Source organism: Quercus lobata, chromosome 9 (genome assembly GCF_001633185.2).
Source record: "Quercus lobata isolate SW786 chromosome 9, ValleyOak3.0 Primary Assembly, whole genome shotgun sequence".
NCBI lineage: Eukaryota > Viridiplantae > Streptophyta > Magnoliopsida > Fagales > Fagaceae > Quercus > Quercus lobata.
Window position 1 is genome coordinate 36,432,178 of NC_044912.1, and position 16,426 is coordinate 36,448,603.

The following is a 16,426-nucleotide window of genomic DNA, read 5'->3' on the forward strand; positions in this document are numbered from 1 at the left end:
TTGTTGTCTTGGTAGCTACTTGGCTTGAGGAACAAAATAAACTCATGCAAGTTCTTCGTAGTGCTACTAAGTCATCATATTACCTATTCTAAATGGAGGTGGAACAATACAAAACACTTGCAAGAAAAGAAATTCACAAGTAAGAAAGTTTTGTACAAGAATGTACCTCCAAAGATTTCGGTGATGGAACTCTTGCAAAATTTGAGGCTAAAGTATTCCAAGATGGACGATGGCTGCATAAAAAAAAATAAAAATAAAAAAGTAGCAAATAATAAATTAGACTCATATTAAAAAATAAAAATTTAAAAAAAAATTAAAAAAAAAAAAAGAAAAGAAGGAGAGAGAGAACAGAAGGAAGATAATCAACCAATGGCCAAAATGGCCAAATACCATGTTTTTTTGAAATTTTTAGCAACAGAGCACTGTTTCGAAAATAATTTGGAATCTACCACTTTTTGTGGTACTCGAACTTGGTGAGCTCGAGTACCACATTTTTCCATTCCCCCATGGCACGCTGGCGTGGAAAAGGGGGAATTTAATATGAAGGTCGAGCACTGTTTAAACAGTACTCGAGCGCCTAAAGCTCGAGTACCACTCACTTAAATCACACAAACTTTCAAACTCTCAATCTCACTCTCAGTCTGACTTACACCTCACTCTCAACGTTTCTGAACCCAAAAAAAAAAAAGAAAAAAAAAACTCTCACTCTCACTCTCACTTACATCGGCGGCAGAGGACTTTCGTCGGCGGTGACCTCTGAGTCTCATCTCTCTCATTGTTTCTGCACTCCATCGCAGTGTGAGGTTACAGAGGCTTTCATTTCCAAGCCCTTCACTCCGCTCCAAGGTACTCTCTCTCTCTCTCTCTCTCTCTCTCTCTCGATCGTTAAACGCTGTCGTTTGGAGCTCATTACTACTTTTGTGCTTCTGATAACAAATGGTTGTAACTTTATGAAGAAAAAGATTCCACTGAAAGTGGGTGTTTGTAAATTTTGTATTTTTATGCATAAGTTGATTCTGGGTTTTGATCCAGGAATTAATTAAGGAATTCAATTCAATTTAGTTAGTTAATTTTTAGTTTTGGGTGATTACTAGAATGTTGGTCTGGTTGTGCTTGTCTTTAGGGTTATTTATTTTGTAATTATTAGGTAAAATGAGTTTAGGGGAGATGAGAATTAGCAATTAGCAATTACCACTACTGCCTTTTGAGTAGACTGCAAAATTAGTGATAGGGCAGACAGGGCCTTTTTACTGACTATAATTGGTAATGGTGTTTAATAGGTGCAAACTCTAACAACATTTGTAAGAAAAAGAAAACCTTATGGACAAGTCAAACAGTTATAATGCAAGTAACAAAACGTCACAAACTTACAGGGAATAACTGTAGAACAACCCATGTGAAGAAGAGAGGACCTAAATAAGAAGCAAAATCCACGTTGGGATCCTGGTTTTTTTCTGGGTGCATGCCTTTGACAAACTCAAATAACATTTGTGTCCCAGGCCCTCGCTGAGAACGAAGGTAGGCATTGGATGCCTGTCAACAAGCATTACGACATTTCAGCAACTAGGATAGTTTGTCATTTGATGCAAACATTAAAATATATATTAATGACACAAGAAAATGTTCATGTACCTTTGTTAGGACTCTTAGTTGTTGGCTAATTCCATGACAAATTGCAGTGTAAATTTTTATTCTTAACTCTATGTGTATTCATGTATCCCAGTGGGGTTTAATTTGTATTGGGTTTATGAGGTGAAGTGCTGCAAAATTTCACTTGTATGAAGTTGGTATTGTCAGGCAAAAAGAGATAAAAAAACAGAATTTGAAAATCAGTTGAACTTGAACCCGAGAGTTCGCCTCTCTCTTGAACCTAAGACAATTTTGTTATTTTTTTCTCTGCTATTCTAATCCTTACCCTGACTATTTAAGATAACATTTCCTATGAATTTCTACACCCAATTCCCATCTGAAGAGCTAGAGAGAACCCATAAACCCTAGAGCTTTAACCCTTATCAATACCTCTACCTTGTCCCTCTCTAATTATCCAATTTCATGAGAGGAAACTAAAACCATCACACCCATTACAACCTTTAGAGTTTTGATGTTGATTTGAGCTTGGGAATCATTGGAGTGAGCCCAGATTTGCCAAGAAGACTTGGAGATTGCAATTGGAGGCTCAAATGTGAATCCAAAGTCTTGTGAGAAGAAAGGATTCAAGGAATGGGTTGCTAGCAGGAGTCGGAGGCTTGAGTACATAGTTACAACTCAGCTTGGAGTGTTTTATAAGTAACATGTACTGCAACTGTTCTCATTAATGGGGACTGTTTGGTGCTGTGACACCCTAGAGAGGTTTTTCCGCCCGATTCTCTAACTTTCCTCTTCGTAAACACTTCAATGGTCTTGTGGGTGATTGATTTTCTTTGTTTGGGTTTGTTTTTATGTTTTCCATGCATGCTTATGTTAGTTGGCTAATCAATTAAACATTTGGGCTTAATTGCAATAGTTAGCTTAAATTTGACTAAGCCATAAAATTCAGGTCTAAATTGTTTGAATTGGATTAGTGCAATACACAATCTTAATTCTCAAGGAAACCTTGTTTCTGATGGGAGTGCCTTATTAATCATGAAAAGTAGAATTCCAAAACTAAGAAATAGAACAATCATGAGAATCATGATAATAGCATTTTATATCATTTTGTAGTCAAATCAGGGGGTATGATGTCCCTAATATGACATGACCAACTAAAACACTGAAAGAAGCTCATAAGTCAATTAAATGGTTCAGTGAAAATTGTAATTGTGCATTTTTCACAAATATGTATAGGACATGCCTCTCCTTTAGATAGTAGATACTATTTAGTGATGTAATTTTTTTGGTAGCCACCCCCACTGGAATGTGCTAAATACATGAGGTGGTAACAGTTAGATTTGGAGCAAGGTAGGGTTTATAAACCAATTCTATCAAATATTAGTCACATGTTAGTTGAACTGTACATGAAGGAATTTTGGAATTATGAAACCAACAAGGGGATTGTTATTTTTTTTTTTGCCTTTGGAATCGATGCCACTACATGGTTCAACTTGGCAGTATTGGTCCTGCTTCCCCCCCCCCCCCCCCTATCATTCTTCAGATGTAGAAGATTCTCACACCACAAATTCTGTGGGTGGCAGTGTGATGTTTGCTTGATAAACCAGATTGGGACAATGTCTAAATAGTAGAGGTCATTTTTGTAGCAAGAAAGAGTCCATTTTTGGAATTCAAAAAGGGAAAAGCAATGTGCATTGCTTTTCCTTATATAGAATTTTAGGATCTGAAACCAAATGAATTACAGCAATGGCTATACACTAATACTAGGCCAAGCCTTACATGTTTTGAAATCTAGTATGTATGATACTAAATGGTAGTATGATAATTAAGCTTTGTTTATAGGAGAGGAAAGGGTGAGGATTGAGAAGGGAAGAAGGAGATAATAGAGGGTGGATGATTCCAAAATTTGCTTGGTATGGAGAGAGAGAGAGAGGAGAAGGTTTTCACCATGTTTCATATTTCTTCATAATCTAATAACAATCTTAATCACATGCAAAGACTATATATATATATATATATATTATATGCATCTTTTTGGCTTGAGTAAAATTCAAGGTGTAGGGTCTTCTTTTGATTAACAAAAGCACTATGATCTTTGAATAAGAATTTCTTTCCATGCGCCAAAGAGAAAAAAAGAAGGAAAATTAAAATCATGAGTAAGAGTAAGCTATGATCTTTTTCGCCATTAACAAAGATCATTTATTACTAGATATTTGTCTCAACATTACTGAATCTTGTCATATAAAGTTATTACTGCATAAGCACAAGGTCACACAGGGAAGTTGTCAATAAAACACGGGGCAATTTGTTTCTAATGCAATTGTGCAGCAAACTTGCTTTTGCAAATATTTGCCCTTCACCATTATTTATCAATTATAGTCTACTCCTTCTAGCTGGTTCTCTGTCTAGTGGTTGCTTCTTTCCCCTGGTGTGCTTTTTAAAAACATACATTATCCTGGGTGTCTCATATCTGATCCTAGTGGTTCAGAACTTCAGTTTAAGGCTTTTCTAAATTAAGTAGACCTAAGATTTCTGGTTTTACCTTTTTAGCATAAATAGACATGAGATTTCTAGTCTTACTATATAATTTAAAATGCCCTCCATGTTTGAATTACAATGGGGTTATGATCAGTGTTCAGTACTAATTCTAACATTGCATAGGCTTAAGGATTCCAATCATTAAAATCTTAAATGAAACTTAGATTCCATTAATAAGGCCAGCCTATTTTTCTCTCTTGACCTCAACAAAGAGAGCACAAATATATCTTTGTTCTATGCAATCAAATACAATTTGAAAACAATTCTTTTGAGGCCTGTTCACCACTCCCACATCATGCCAAAATCTGATCCTCGAACCATCCCTTATTATAAAGGATTTATAAGCAGAAATTCTCCCACACCCATCATGCCAAAATATGATCCTCAAAGCTTTCTAAAGACATCACACAAATCCAGAAATCCAGTCACCCTACACAGCCCTAAAGTTTGCACCTAGTCACCCTACGCATCCCATAATTTGCACCCATAAAAGTCTCCAAAAATGGTCATGCTTCTTACCAAGCAGTCATAGCACTTACCCCAACAGAGCTTGGTTAAATATGGTCAATTTCCTTGCTCCTAATTCACCATAATTCTGTAGGGATGCACACCAAGTTGCAATCTACCAAATGGAACTTAAATTGAACTCACCCCATATAAAGAATTACCTGGGTATTCATTTCATTAGCCATATGAGTAACGTGCTTTTCAGTAAAGCAACCTCCCTTTGATAAAAGAACCCCGCTTTTACTAGGTTTGAGAGGTAATTGGTAGATAGCCTTACCTCAAATTTTGGTGAGGCTAATTCCCTGATTCCAACCCTTGACACATCACTTAAACAAAGGGCCCTTGCCATTGCAACCCGTTGATAAATACAGATTTTTTGATCAAGTCAATTGTTTCTCATCCTTTCTAAAACAATTCCATGCTATAGTAGCTTTATGAGGACAACCCATTGGCATAGCATGATAGTTCATAGGTAGAGTTCCCTACCTTACTAAACAACAAAGTAGCCAACTCCACACCTTCAAAGACCCTGATTGGGGCTAGCTTGCTGTACCGAATGTTAATGGCGAAAAGTGACAGCATCAAAATTTATTTCAAGATTTTGTACTAATTAAATCAATTAAAATTTATTAATGACTGCAATCTCTTATTCTTTAAGGAAACTGATATGGTTTTGAGAATACTGATTGCCAATGTGAACGGGAACTTGGTATTGTGGTCCAAATGTATATCTTTCCAATGTTACTCGGAAAATTATAATTGTATCCCGGACCCATGAGCTGCACAAATCTTTTCACGCACTCACGCACATGCACACATTGCAAGATAAAAAGTTCTATCTCATGTTAAAAAATAGTGAATTTAATTATTATTTTAACACGTTTTTATATTAATTATAATTTATTTCAGTAGTGTAGAGATAAGTTTCAATTGTAGAAACACATGCTTTGATACTATGTTAATTTATCAAAAGAAATGTTAATTTGTTAAATGAATCAATTGTAGAAACACATGCTTTGATAACTAACTTTTCTAAAATAATTTATTAAATCAGTGAAAGGCTGTATTAGATGAATAATGTCGCCATTTTCAGACAAATTTGTTTATAATTAAAAATAAATAAATAAGACTGTCTTGTTGTTGTTTCCAAATGCCAGATATGGACCCACATGGAGCAGGACCTACTATACAGACTTTGTTGACAAGGCAGGATGAGCATCGTTCAAGTTTGCTTTGGGATGCTCATTTGGAAGGCGAGGTATGCACTTGTTCAATATATGTAGTTGAAAGATTTTTGGAATTTAACTTTGAAGCGTACTTATTATGTGGTACTGTAATTATTATTAATACTACGCTGCTCTATTTGCAGGAAGTGCCAGGTGTATTGACTTCTTGTCACCGAGACAAAGGTCTGCTTGAAGGAGGGGTAGATGGGTTAGATCCACAAATTCTCGCTTATATCACTGATGCGGGGTTAGATGGGCTGCTTCGGGTCCCACATATGGACATTGACCACGCATTGATCACAGCGTTGGTGGAGAGATGGCGGCCGGAGACGCACTCATTTCACTTGCCCCACGGTGAGATGACCATCACACTACAAGATATGGAGGTTATAATAGGGGTACCTGTAGATGGCTTGCCGTTGGTGGAATGTATACCCTCGACGGGCAGTTGGCGTGACGTTTGTCGTAGATTGCTAGGGTACCAACCGCCAGATAGAGAACTTGGAAAAAATAGGAACACTGGAGTGCTGGAAGGGGCGAGCATAAAAGCCAAATGGCTTGAGGATCGGTTTAGCAACCCTCTCCCGGTTGACGCCCCTGAGGCGCTTGTGCAGAAGTATGCTCGTTTTTACATAATGGAGTTGTTAGGTGGTACGTTATTTATGGATAAGTCTGGAGAACGGATCTCAATTAGGTATTTGCAATTTTTCGATCCAATCAGCAACGGAACGAAGTATAGTTAGGGTAGTGCAGCACTAAGTTGGCTCTATAAATACCTTTGTAAGGCATCAGAGAAGACAGCCAAGCAGATTAGGGGTGCACTACTATTGGTGCAATTGAGGGCATGGGGGAGGTTTCCCCACATATGTCCTGTGATGAGGCATCCACACCAGGCACTGCCTCTAGGTCCACTTGCTGTCAGGTATGTAGCATCTTAGTGTATGGACCGTTTTACATTTCCTCATTAACTTTGTTCGCATGGGAATTATGTAAGTAACTAATATGAAAGTTATGTCTGTGTTGTTTGCTAGATGGAAAGGGGCTAAGATAACAACTGAACATTCAATGCACGTCCTACGTGCCTATCGTGTGTCGTTTACTTCACTACGGCCAAATCAGGTATCGTGTCTTACAAGTGGGAACCGCTTTGGCATGTAGTTTTTGTACTTACAATTCACTTTGGAGTGACTAAACATTTTTAATTTCAGAGTTACATGTATTGTTCACATTCATTTCACATTTTTTCTAATTATATTGTTAATATGGTTGTTTGCATCTGTTGAATCATTGCAGATTGTTTGGGAGCCGTACAGAAATTATTTGGGTTCTCTACCCGCATATTGTACGATAGGCCAACACATATGGAGGTCTATTGTGCCGCTCATACATTTTTGGGTGGTTGAAGGCCATCATCCCGAACGTGTTCTTTGACAGTTTGGGATGAAGCAAGGCATACCAAAAGATGTTGATACTTCAATTGAACTGCACAAGATCACCCTCCAGGGCAAGCACCATGAAGATTGGGCCCAAGTACATGCCCCGCATATTGCTAAATGGGTTGCGCACGCCACAATTGCCGATGCACCGGCCTTTCACGGGGAGATGAGCTACAATGACGAGTATATGGTTTGGTTTCGCCCCCGCACTGTTCGCCATATTACAAAAGAGACTTCGTACTGGGACACTTTGGTAAATTTATAAAGACTGTTTCGTTATAAATGTACCTTGCTTCGCATAGTTTAGTCAAACCTACTAACATTACTCTTGTATATTTGTAACAAGTTGAATGACGTCCTACATCTGCTCAGCGTCCTACATTTGGTTCGCGTCACACACCCGTGCCCACATCTACTCGGCGCCACACACCCGTGCATGACCACACCATGGAGGAAGCAAGTCAGACAACAGATGAGATGTGGGACGACACTGCTTATGACGTAGGCTCCATGGCACACGATGATGCGGGTCAATCCCATACCTTTGCCCATGGAGACACATCTGGGTCCCCATCCATGAGGAGCGATGGTACTTGCCCACCCACATCCCCTAGTACATCTCCGTTGCCCACCACCCGTACGTCTCCCCCACTGATTGCCGGCCCTACCCCCGCAATTATACATGGTAGAGATGAGATGAGGTTCATGCCCACTCCTGGGCGACCCACCCCTATTGCTGTCCCCCCTGAGTTTATGCATACCGAGTTCATCCAGACACAGATACCCCCCCCCCCCCCCCACCAGAGCCTTTGCACATCGAGGATCGGCCACGAAGGCCGCAACGCACACGGACACATCCTCCTGACTGTGGGACTGGACATGGTACTATTGTTTGATTCTATACCAATTACATATACATTGCTTTATAGTTAAATCATTTGCATATTAATATTTGCTTGTGTTGTGTTCTTTTCAGGCAAGGTGAGACCAGTCAAGGAACCAGTGAGGAGAAGAAAACGAGAATGATTCAAGAATGGGCAAGAATTTGTGCTACTTTGGGTTTGTAATGGTATAGGATCTTTTTGTCATGTATAGGATCTTCTTGTTCTTTGGTGATATATATATAGTAGCACATATATTTTGGCTATGAACATGAAGATTTGGGCTTACAATCTGACATATTTTTTGTTCGTAACTTGCAAAATTCTGTCAATGAACTTCAGAAATTTGCATTGAGATCTATAGAATAACTTATGTAAGTTACGTTTCAGTTGCACAACTGTTTTTTTGCCAATGAACTTCAGAAATTTCCATTTGTTCTTGATGCTCTGCATATAATGCATGATGGGAAGTTTTTACATCTTCCGGTTTTAGACAAAGGTGAGCATTGGCTTTTGTTTTTTGGTTAATTCTTTTGGCTCCGAGGGGTGGGGGAAGGAGAGATTTAAATTATTGACCTCTGCCTTATGAGACATAGTCCTCAGCTGATGGTGTTATCCCTTGGGGTTTAGGATCATTTTTTAATCCCAGATCTTAAACCAAGTATAGCAAATTTATTATTGACAAGTATTTTATTATTAGAATATTGATACATCTCTTGTGCAGATGGAGGTGTCGTGTCTTGTGTTGATGTCCTACAGATAACCCAAGCGGCAATCTCCATGGTAAAGTATTCAATTCCTAACGCTACAGTTGCATGCTTAGAATATCTATTTTCCAGAATAAAATGAAGCGTTTTAAGTTTCTCACTCTTTTAATATTGATTATATAAAATGCAAAGGTATAGGCTAGTTCAATGTAATTTTATCTTAAAAATATCGTCTGACCTAAGGTTTGGCCCCTATAATTGTAGCAAAATTTCAATTGGGTCTTTAAGAGTTCTCATTGAGTAATTAAGTCCTTTAACTTGGTCAAGTTTGTCATTTTTATCGAACGGTTGGTGTCTTAGTGAATATTGAAGGAACATATTGATGAGGCTTTACCCCTACAAAATTGGATTACTTCAATTGAATTGGTAAGTTATGTCAGCATCAGCAAGGGAGTGCAAATTGCCCCAAATCAAACTCACTAAGTTCTTCAGGCCTGAAAAGAATAGCCATGAACATAAAAGTGCGGGAAGCCATGACATTAGGAACTTATTTGTGTTTTTGTATCTTTTTCATTTAATTATATTTAGAGTATGATAAAATTGTAATACTAATCTGTTTTATGACCATTAGGTTGATGGTAGCTCTGGAGCTGTTAATGATGTGGCAGGCACCTTGATGCAAAAGTTCTGGGATTCAGCACTTGCATTAGAGCCACCTGATGATTATGATACTCATAGGTATCCCTTTTGCTCCCTTGGCTATGCTGTTATTTTGGTTATCTGTTATCTGGCTGGTTACTAATCCTGCTGGATGTTGTTTACAGTGAAATGTCTGGATTTATGGCTTCTGATGGGGCAGAGCAATGGAAGCTTGGTAGCTATCCATCTCTTGGTCTTGGAAATTCATTTGCCTTCAAATTTGAGGATCTAAAGGGTCGTGTACATCGAGTGAATTGTGGTAAGTGGTTGAGGACAGGATCTTTGCAATTTCATGAGATCTGAATTCCCTTTTGTACTTGGAAACTTTTTTCATCCTATTACAATTGTCTTCTTTGAAAAACAAAAAACGCACGTGAAGGATAGCACTTAGTGCTTTGACAATTCAAACGATGTGTATGTTGCAAAATTATGTGTTATTAGTTGTTTAATGAGAAGGGTAAAAATTCCTAAGTGTAAGGAGAAAGGGGAAGTATGAATTTTAAACTTCTTTTATATGGGACAGACAATGGCAAAGAAGACACATTATGTGGGATGGAGGGAGTATATTCTAACACTAAAAGTGTAAGCATCTTAAAGAATGATTTCTAAAAGTATTTGAAGAGGTGAGAATGCAAGATGTCCCACTATTAGCTAGATTTGAATTGAGAAAAAGATTTTGATGAATTTGAAAAAATATGTTTTCTAATCTTTCATGTGTGTGTGTGTGTGCACGTATTCCAAAAGATAAGTTCTTTTCATCTCTCTCTCTCTCTCTCCTGTTTTGTTCCCGTTGTCCGATAATAATAGGTCTTTTTTCCTTTAAATATCCCAAAATATTCCTATCAACAAAATTCTAAAGATTCCTTTTGTTTCACTTTTGACGATATCCTTTTTCTTTAAACTAATCTTGTTCCATTTTAAAATTTAAAATTGTAATTTTGGGATATAAATATCGGATAAGTACGTGGATTATGGAATGATTTTAGCTCTTTGTTCCTTAAATTTTACATGTTTTCAAAATGGACGCATTTATTGGGATAGTAGCATATTCTTGCATAACTTAACGAATGTTTTCAGTCCTTTTTTTTAAAAAAAAAAAGGCAGATCGGTACCCGAGTTTAGTGAACCCGAGTACCAATCTGCGTGGGGAAAAAATTAAACCAACACCTGTTGTCCTTTTTTAAAAAAAACCCAGATTAGTACTCGAGCTCTTAATGCTCGGGTACCAATCTCCCTGGTAAAAATTCTTGCATACAACGAATGTTTTCAGTCTTTTTAAAAAAAAAAGGCAGATTGGTACCCGAGATTAGTGAACTTGAGTACTAATCTGTCTGGGGAAAAAATTAAACCAAACCTCCTGGCCCTTTTTTGAATTTACCCAGATTGGTACTCGAGCTCTTAATGCTCGAGTACTAATCTGCCTTGTAAAAATTCTTGCATACTTAACGAATGTTTTCAATTTAAAAAAAAGGCAGATTGGTACCCGAGTTTACTGAACTCGAGTACCAATCTGTCTGGGGAAAAAATTAAACCAAACCTGTTGGCCCTTTTTTGAATTTACCCAGATTAGTACTCGAGCTCTTGATGCTCGGGTACTAATCTGCCTTGTAAAAATTCTTGCATACTTAACGAATGTTTTCAATTTAAAAAAAGGTAGATTGGTACTCGAGTTTATTGAACTGGAGTACCAATCTGCCTGGGGAAAAAATAAACCAAAACCTGTTGGCCTTTTTTGAATTTACACAGATTGGTACTCGAGCTCTTCATGCTCGGGTACCAATCTGCCTTGTAAAAATTATTGCATTCTTATGTGTTGTTTTCAGTCACTTTTTGTTAAAAAAAAAGCAGATTGGTACCCGTGTTTACTGAACTCGAGTACCAAGCTGCCTGGGGAAAAAATTAAACCAAAACCTCTTGTCCGTTTTTTGAAAAAACCCAGATTGGTGCAATCAATGCCCATTTCCCGGCAACTGTCACAGCCCCAATTTCTGTAACGCACAATCTTTACAAGAGTAGACACTGCCCAAAACCCATGAAACAAATGCACAAGGTGAATCCATAACTAAAGATGGTGTATAGTAAACAATCAGCCACCATTTTAACAATTGCAGATTTGCAACAAACAATTTCAAAGTTGGTACAACTAACTTCAAATTAATAGTAGCAGATATAAAAGTCATTTGTAGCAAAACTGTCTAATCCATCGATTTGGCATGATCCAATTATTTGTAAACAACATTATCAATTTGCAGTCATTCATAACCCATGCTTTCTCATGCATTTCTGAATTATCAATTTGCTGTCATTCATCACCCATACTTTCTCATGCATTTCTGAAATTGGAGACCACCACTTTCAACATGTAATTAGCTGCTACAACCTCCAGGTCCTCTAGTTGGTATTCATCTTCATCACCCATGCTTTCCCATGCATTTCTGAAATTGGAGACCCCACTTTCAACATGTAATCAGCTGCTACAACCTCCAAGCCTTCTAGCTGGTATTCATCTTCAACACCATCATCCTCTGTCTCACCAGTGGTTGGATCAACCTAATAGTATTGCCAAATGCATAAGTTAATAAAACAACTTTGATATGTATATAATTGACTTAAATTTTCCATATCCCATCCTTCATTTTGATCATGAGAAGTTAAGAATCTATGCATGGAAACAACCTCAGATACTGCACCAGTTGTTGTTTTAACTAGAGAAAGTAGGATACCGAGACTAAAGATGTACAGAGCTATGAACAACCAGTAGAAAATAAGCTTCTTCAGTCTTCACAAAGCAAAATTTATGAGATCGTTTTCTATGTTTTTGCTTAAATGAAATTAGCACATAAAGCCCATAAACTCTTATCATAATAGCAAGCACAAACCAAAACCCAATTGGATAATAAATAGTCTTGGTAAAATTTAAAGAAAAGAATATGCGTAATAATTCATTGAGAGAAAAAAAGATATCTCAATCACTCGAGATATTTATTTATTTTCCTTGTAATGCTCCAAATGGCAATGCGAATGACTTTTTGCATGCATCCTATAGGGTCCGTAGCTTATAATATAAATGTCATATTTGGTCCTTAAAATTTTATCCAATTTCTCTTAAGTATTACATAATTGAATGGCATATATATCATGCATTTTGTTTCAAGTTGCATTTAAAAGGATGCAATGGTTCAAACTTAGCATACCTACTCCGCGAGACCACCACTTGTCGGTACCTCGTTCCGCTTAGGGCATGTTCTTCGGTTATGCCCCTCTTGGTCACACAACCCGCATTGCACCTTCCTCCCCCCCTCCTTCCATGGTGTGGTTCTCGGCCGATTCCCACCCTCGTCCATCTCATTCCTGATTCGTGTTGAGACAGAGCGACCTTTCTCTCGGATTAATCGGGGGTTAGGGAGGACCTTTCGAGTTTCTTTAGGATCCGGCCATGATAATCTATCTTTCAATGCAGGAAAAACAAGAGCATAGCTCCGGAACAGTGCGTCCACGCTATAGCATGGGTCAATGTACTGCTCTGCATCATGTCGATACCTAATACAAACTGCAATGACATGTGAACATGGTATCTTGTACAGTTTCCATTTTTGACATGTGCAAGTTCTTTGCAGCAAATTAACTGCATGTGTGTGATCCCCATGTCCAGCAGTCCCTGCATTATGCGGTGTATCTACTTAATATGATTGTTGTTGCGCGCTCAATCTCATCACCCTGTGATTCTCCGCCTTCGCCTTATTTCTCATGAAGATATCCAAGGCATATTTAGTCCATTTTTTTCCTGAATTCAACTGCTCTATGCTCTTATTGCGACGATCATCAAAGTAAGCATTCAGTTTGAACCATGTGTATTTCACCATTGTCATAATAGGCAAGCTACGAGCACCCTTTAGAACACCATTGAAGCACTCAGAGACGTTTGTAGTCATCGCCCCATAACGGTAACCGTTGTAAAAAGTTAGAGCCCATTTCTCTTTGGGCACATCCTTCAGATATTGGTGTGCATCTCGGTTGATATTCTCAATTAAATCAAAGGTGGCATTGAACTTTCGCTCCTGGGTAGCACTTGCTGCCCTCCATACTAGATTCTTTAAAGTTTCATTACTCCATCTACTATTGACGTTACTGCATAGATGACGAAGGCAGTAACGATGTTCTGTCATGGGAGGCCGTAAGGAAAAGTCTCAATTAGTGTCACTGAAGATAGCTTGAATCCCAGGGTGTCGGTTAGATATGACACATAGGTGTCTTCGGTCGGTAACATACCTTCTTATACAAGCTAAGAACCAACCCCAAGTCTCTGTGCTCTCACTCTCGACAACGGCGAAGGCTAGTGGATAAATCTTATTATTAGCATCTGTCGCCATTGCAATTATCAATTTCCCTTTATATTTTCCATACAAGTGGGTTGCATCAATGCTAATCACAAGCCTACACTTCTTGAACCCAACAATACATGGACGAAACGCCCAAAATACGGACTTGAATGTACAAGTTCCCCCTTCATAATTATCGTCCACTAGTAACTTATACTTTGTACCCGGACTTGCATCCTTAAGTCCTGCCAAAAAACGCGGCAACTCTGCATAAGACTCCTTAAAATCCCCGTATATAGCTGCAACGGCCTTTTGTTTGGCATCTCATACCTTGTATGTGAACCATAATAATTATGTTAGAAATGAATACAAGTTAAATATTTATAGTTAAAAAAAAACAAATCAAGACTTGTAATGCTATAAGATGAAGATAATGTTTCTTTCTCCTTATTCCTTTTTTTTCTTTTTCTTTTTCAATTTCAATTTTCATAATATAAAGTATTCATGGGTTTTGGGAAAAAATATCATGCTTATACTTCACAGAAGACTGATGTGTCTACATTTTATTGAAAAAATAATGTAAGTTAAAGAATACCTTGTAGTGAGATACTTCGTGTTTTAAGTCTGCCAAAGCAACGTGGCGTAAGTTCTTTATCTTATACGCAGGGTCTTCTCGTATATAGCGCTCAAGTACATATGCTAGGAACGCCGAATCAATCATCCAACCATCATGAGCATTCTGAATTTTGTCGCACGTGTGGGGGCCCTTGCATTTTGCGATCTTCCAGACATTGTCTCCCTTGCAACAAATCGCACGGACCGACCATGGACAGGAATCATCCTGGCAGCTCACCATAAGCCTCTCTGAGTCTGAATGCTCAGTTTTGAAGCTAAAATTCTCTCGCACTGCGTACCACGTCAACGCATGTCACACCGCCAATTTAGTCGCAAATACCATCCCTTTGATTGGCTGCTCCCCAGGCGTCCAACTTGATACTTCCCCTTGCATAACCGGTGATGGATCAAACATATTATCCCAAGTGTTTTTGGTGAACCATTCCAACGTAGGATCAGGACCAGGGCATGTCTCTATTCTCTTCTACAACCACATCTTCGATATGATCAACATCCTCATGTTCACCCATGGTATCTAGGAACTCCTCGAAGTCATCCCTAGTAATATCAATATGGGTTGCATCATCACCAAGTCTGTGATCATCTTCATTTCCGAATGTGCCCCCATGCAGCTCATCATGAGATAAATGCCCTCCTTCATGCACTTCCTGAGGCCTTTCCTCCTCCTCAGTTGAGTTCACATAGGGAAATGTCTGCCACGGTTCACTACCATACCCATCTCCTGTATTCTCTACACACCCTTGATAAGACTGTAATTGTATTGAGTCGATGTGCTCATCTACAGTTCCATCGACAACAGTATGTTGTGAACCCTCTCCAGCCTCTACTATGGCGGGCTCAATAGTGACATAGAGCTCCGAAGCAACGAATCCTTTCACCACCATTTTTCCAACAAATTCCCACATCATCTTCACTTCGGTGCCACCCGATAACTGTAGTGAATTGTAGAAAACCTGGGTGCCTACAACCAGTTGAGGTGCTCGATACACGATGGAGATGTTATGCCTAGACTGGTCTAACCCCATCACCTTTAATATTCTTCGTTGCAAGTTCATAAGGCCTATCCCACGCTTTACCCTAACACATTTTTGCTTTTGGTTTAAGCCTTGGTATGACAACCCATGCAAGTCATGATAATACGTCTCTCCATCGTAGTACACATAGAAAATGTGAAAATCCATCACCGACTTGTTATTAACAATATTAAAAGTTGTCATAATCTATAAATATTTACATACATTTAGCATATAGAAAAACCAAGTTATATTCAAACTCAACATCCTCAACTTTCTATATAGACATAGAAATAATTGAATCGAAAATCATAATGTTAACCATATATATATTTTATACACATATAAAATAATAAAAGGTCAACCATTTCGACTTTATTTTATTGCGCCAATTTCTTTGTTCAGTAATGATTTGATATTATTATTAACACCCTTATTACTGTAAAAGTCGACAAAATATCATATTACCTCTATCTATCAACTTATGAGTTTTATACAATTAAACCACATGTAGGGGTGGAGCCAAAGGGGGGCGAGTGGGCCACATGCCCCCCTCACTCCTCCTAAAAAGTCTATTATATATATATGCTTATGTAAAGTGAGTTAGCTTCTGGCATAGAATAGAAAAGCAAGGAAACAGTTTTCCTATACAAACTGTACAAACATCACATGAAATAAATATGCAAATAACAAATCTTCCAATTGAGAAAGTTTAGAGACACAACAAAATCTCACCATATTTTCACAATACTCATGTTTTCTGTTCAGATGAATCTTAAAATAATTTTTTTTTTCTTTTCTTTTTTTATTTCTTTTTTTTTTTTTTATCCTGACTAATGATGTACTAACACCTTCATTTATTGTAAAAATACTGTGA

The 16,426-nt window shown here is 38.0% G+C and overlaps 1 protein-coding gene across 1 annotated transcript; it reads left to right on the forward strand.

Moving 5' to 3' along the window:
* The first annotated feature begins 635 nt into the window (after window positions 1–635).
* LOC115960987 (CBS domain-containing protein CBSCBSPB3-like) lies at window positions 636–9,932 on the forward strand. Its single transcript, XM_031080022.1, has 4 exons — window positions 636–846; window positions 8,900–8,958; window positions 9,514–9,620; window positions 9,707–9,932. The coding sequence occupies exons 2-4, from the start codon at window positions 8,956–8,958 to the stop codon at window positions 9,882–9,884; spliced, it is 288 nt and encodes a 95-aa protein (XP_030935882.1). The 5' UTR covers window positions 636–846; window positions 8,900–8,955; the 3' UTR covers window positions 9,885–9,932.
* Window positions 9,933–16,426: the final 6,494 nt, after the last annotated feature.

Coding starts and splice junctions, on each gene's coding strand:
- LOC115960987 (XM_031080022.1), top strand. Junction 9,621..9,706: donor GATGATTATGATACTCATAG/GTATCCCTTTTG, acceptor TGTTGTTTACAG/TGAAATGTCTGGATTTATGG.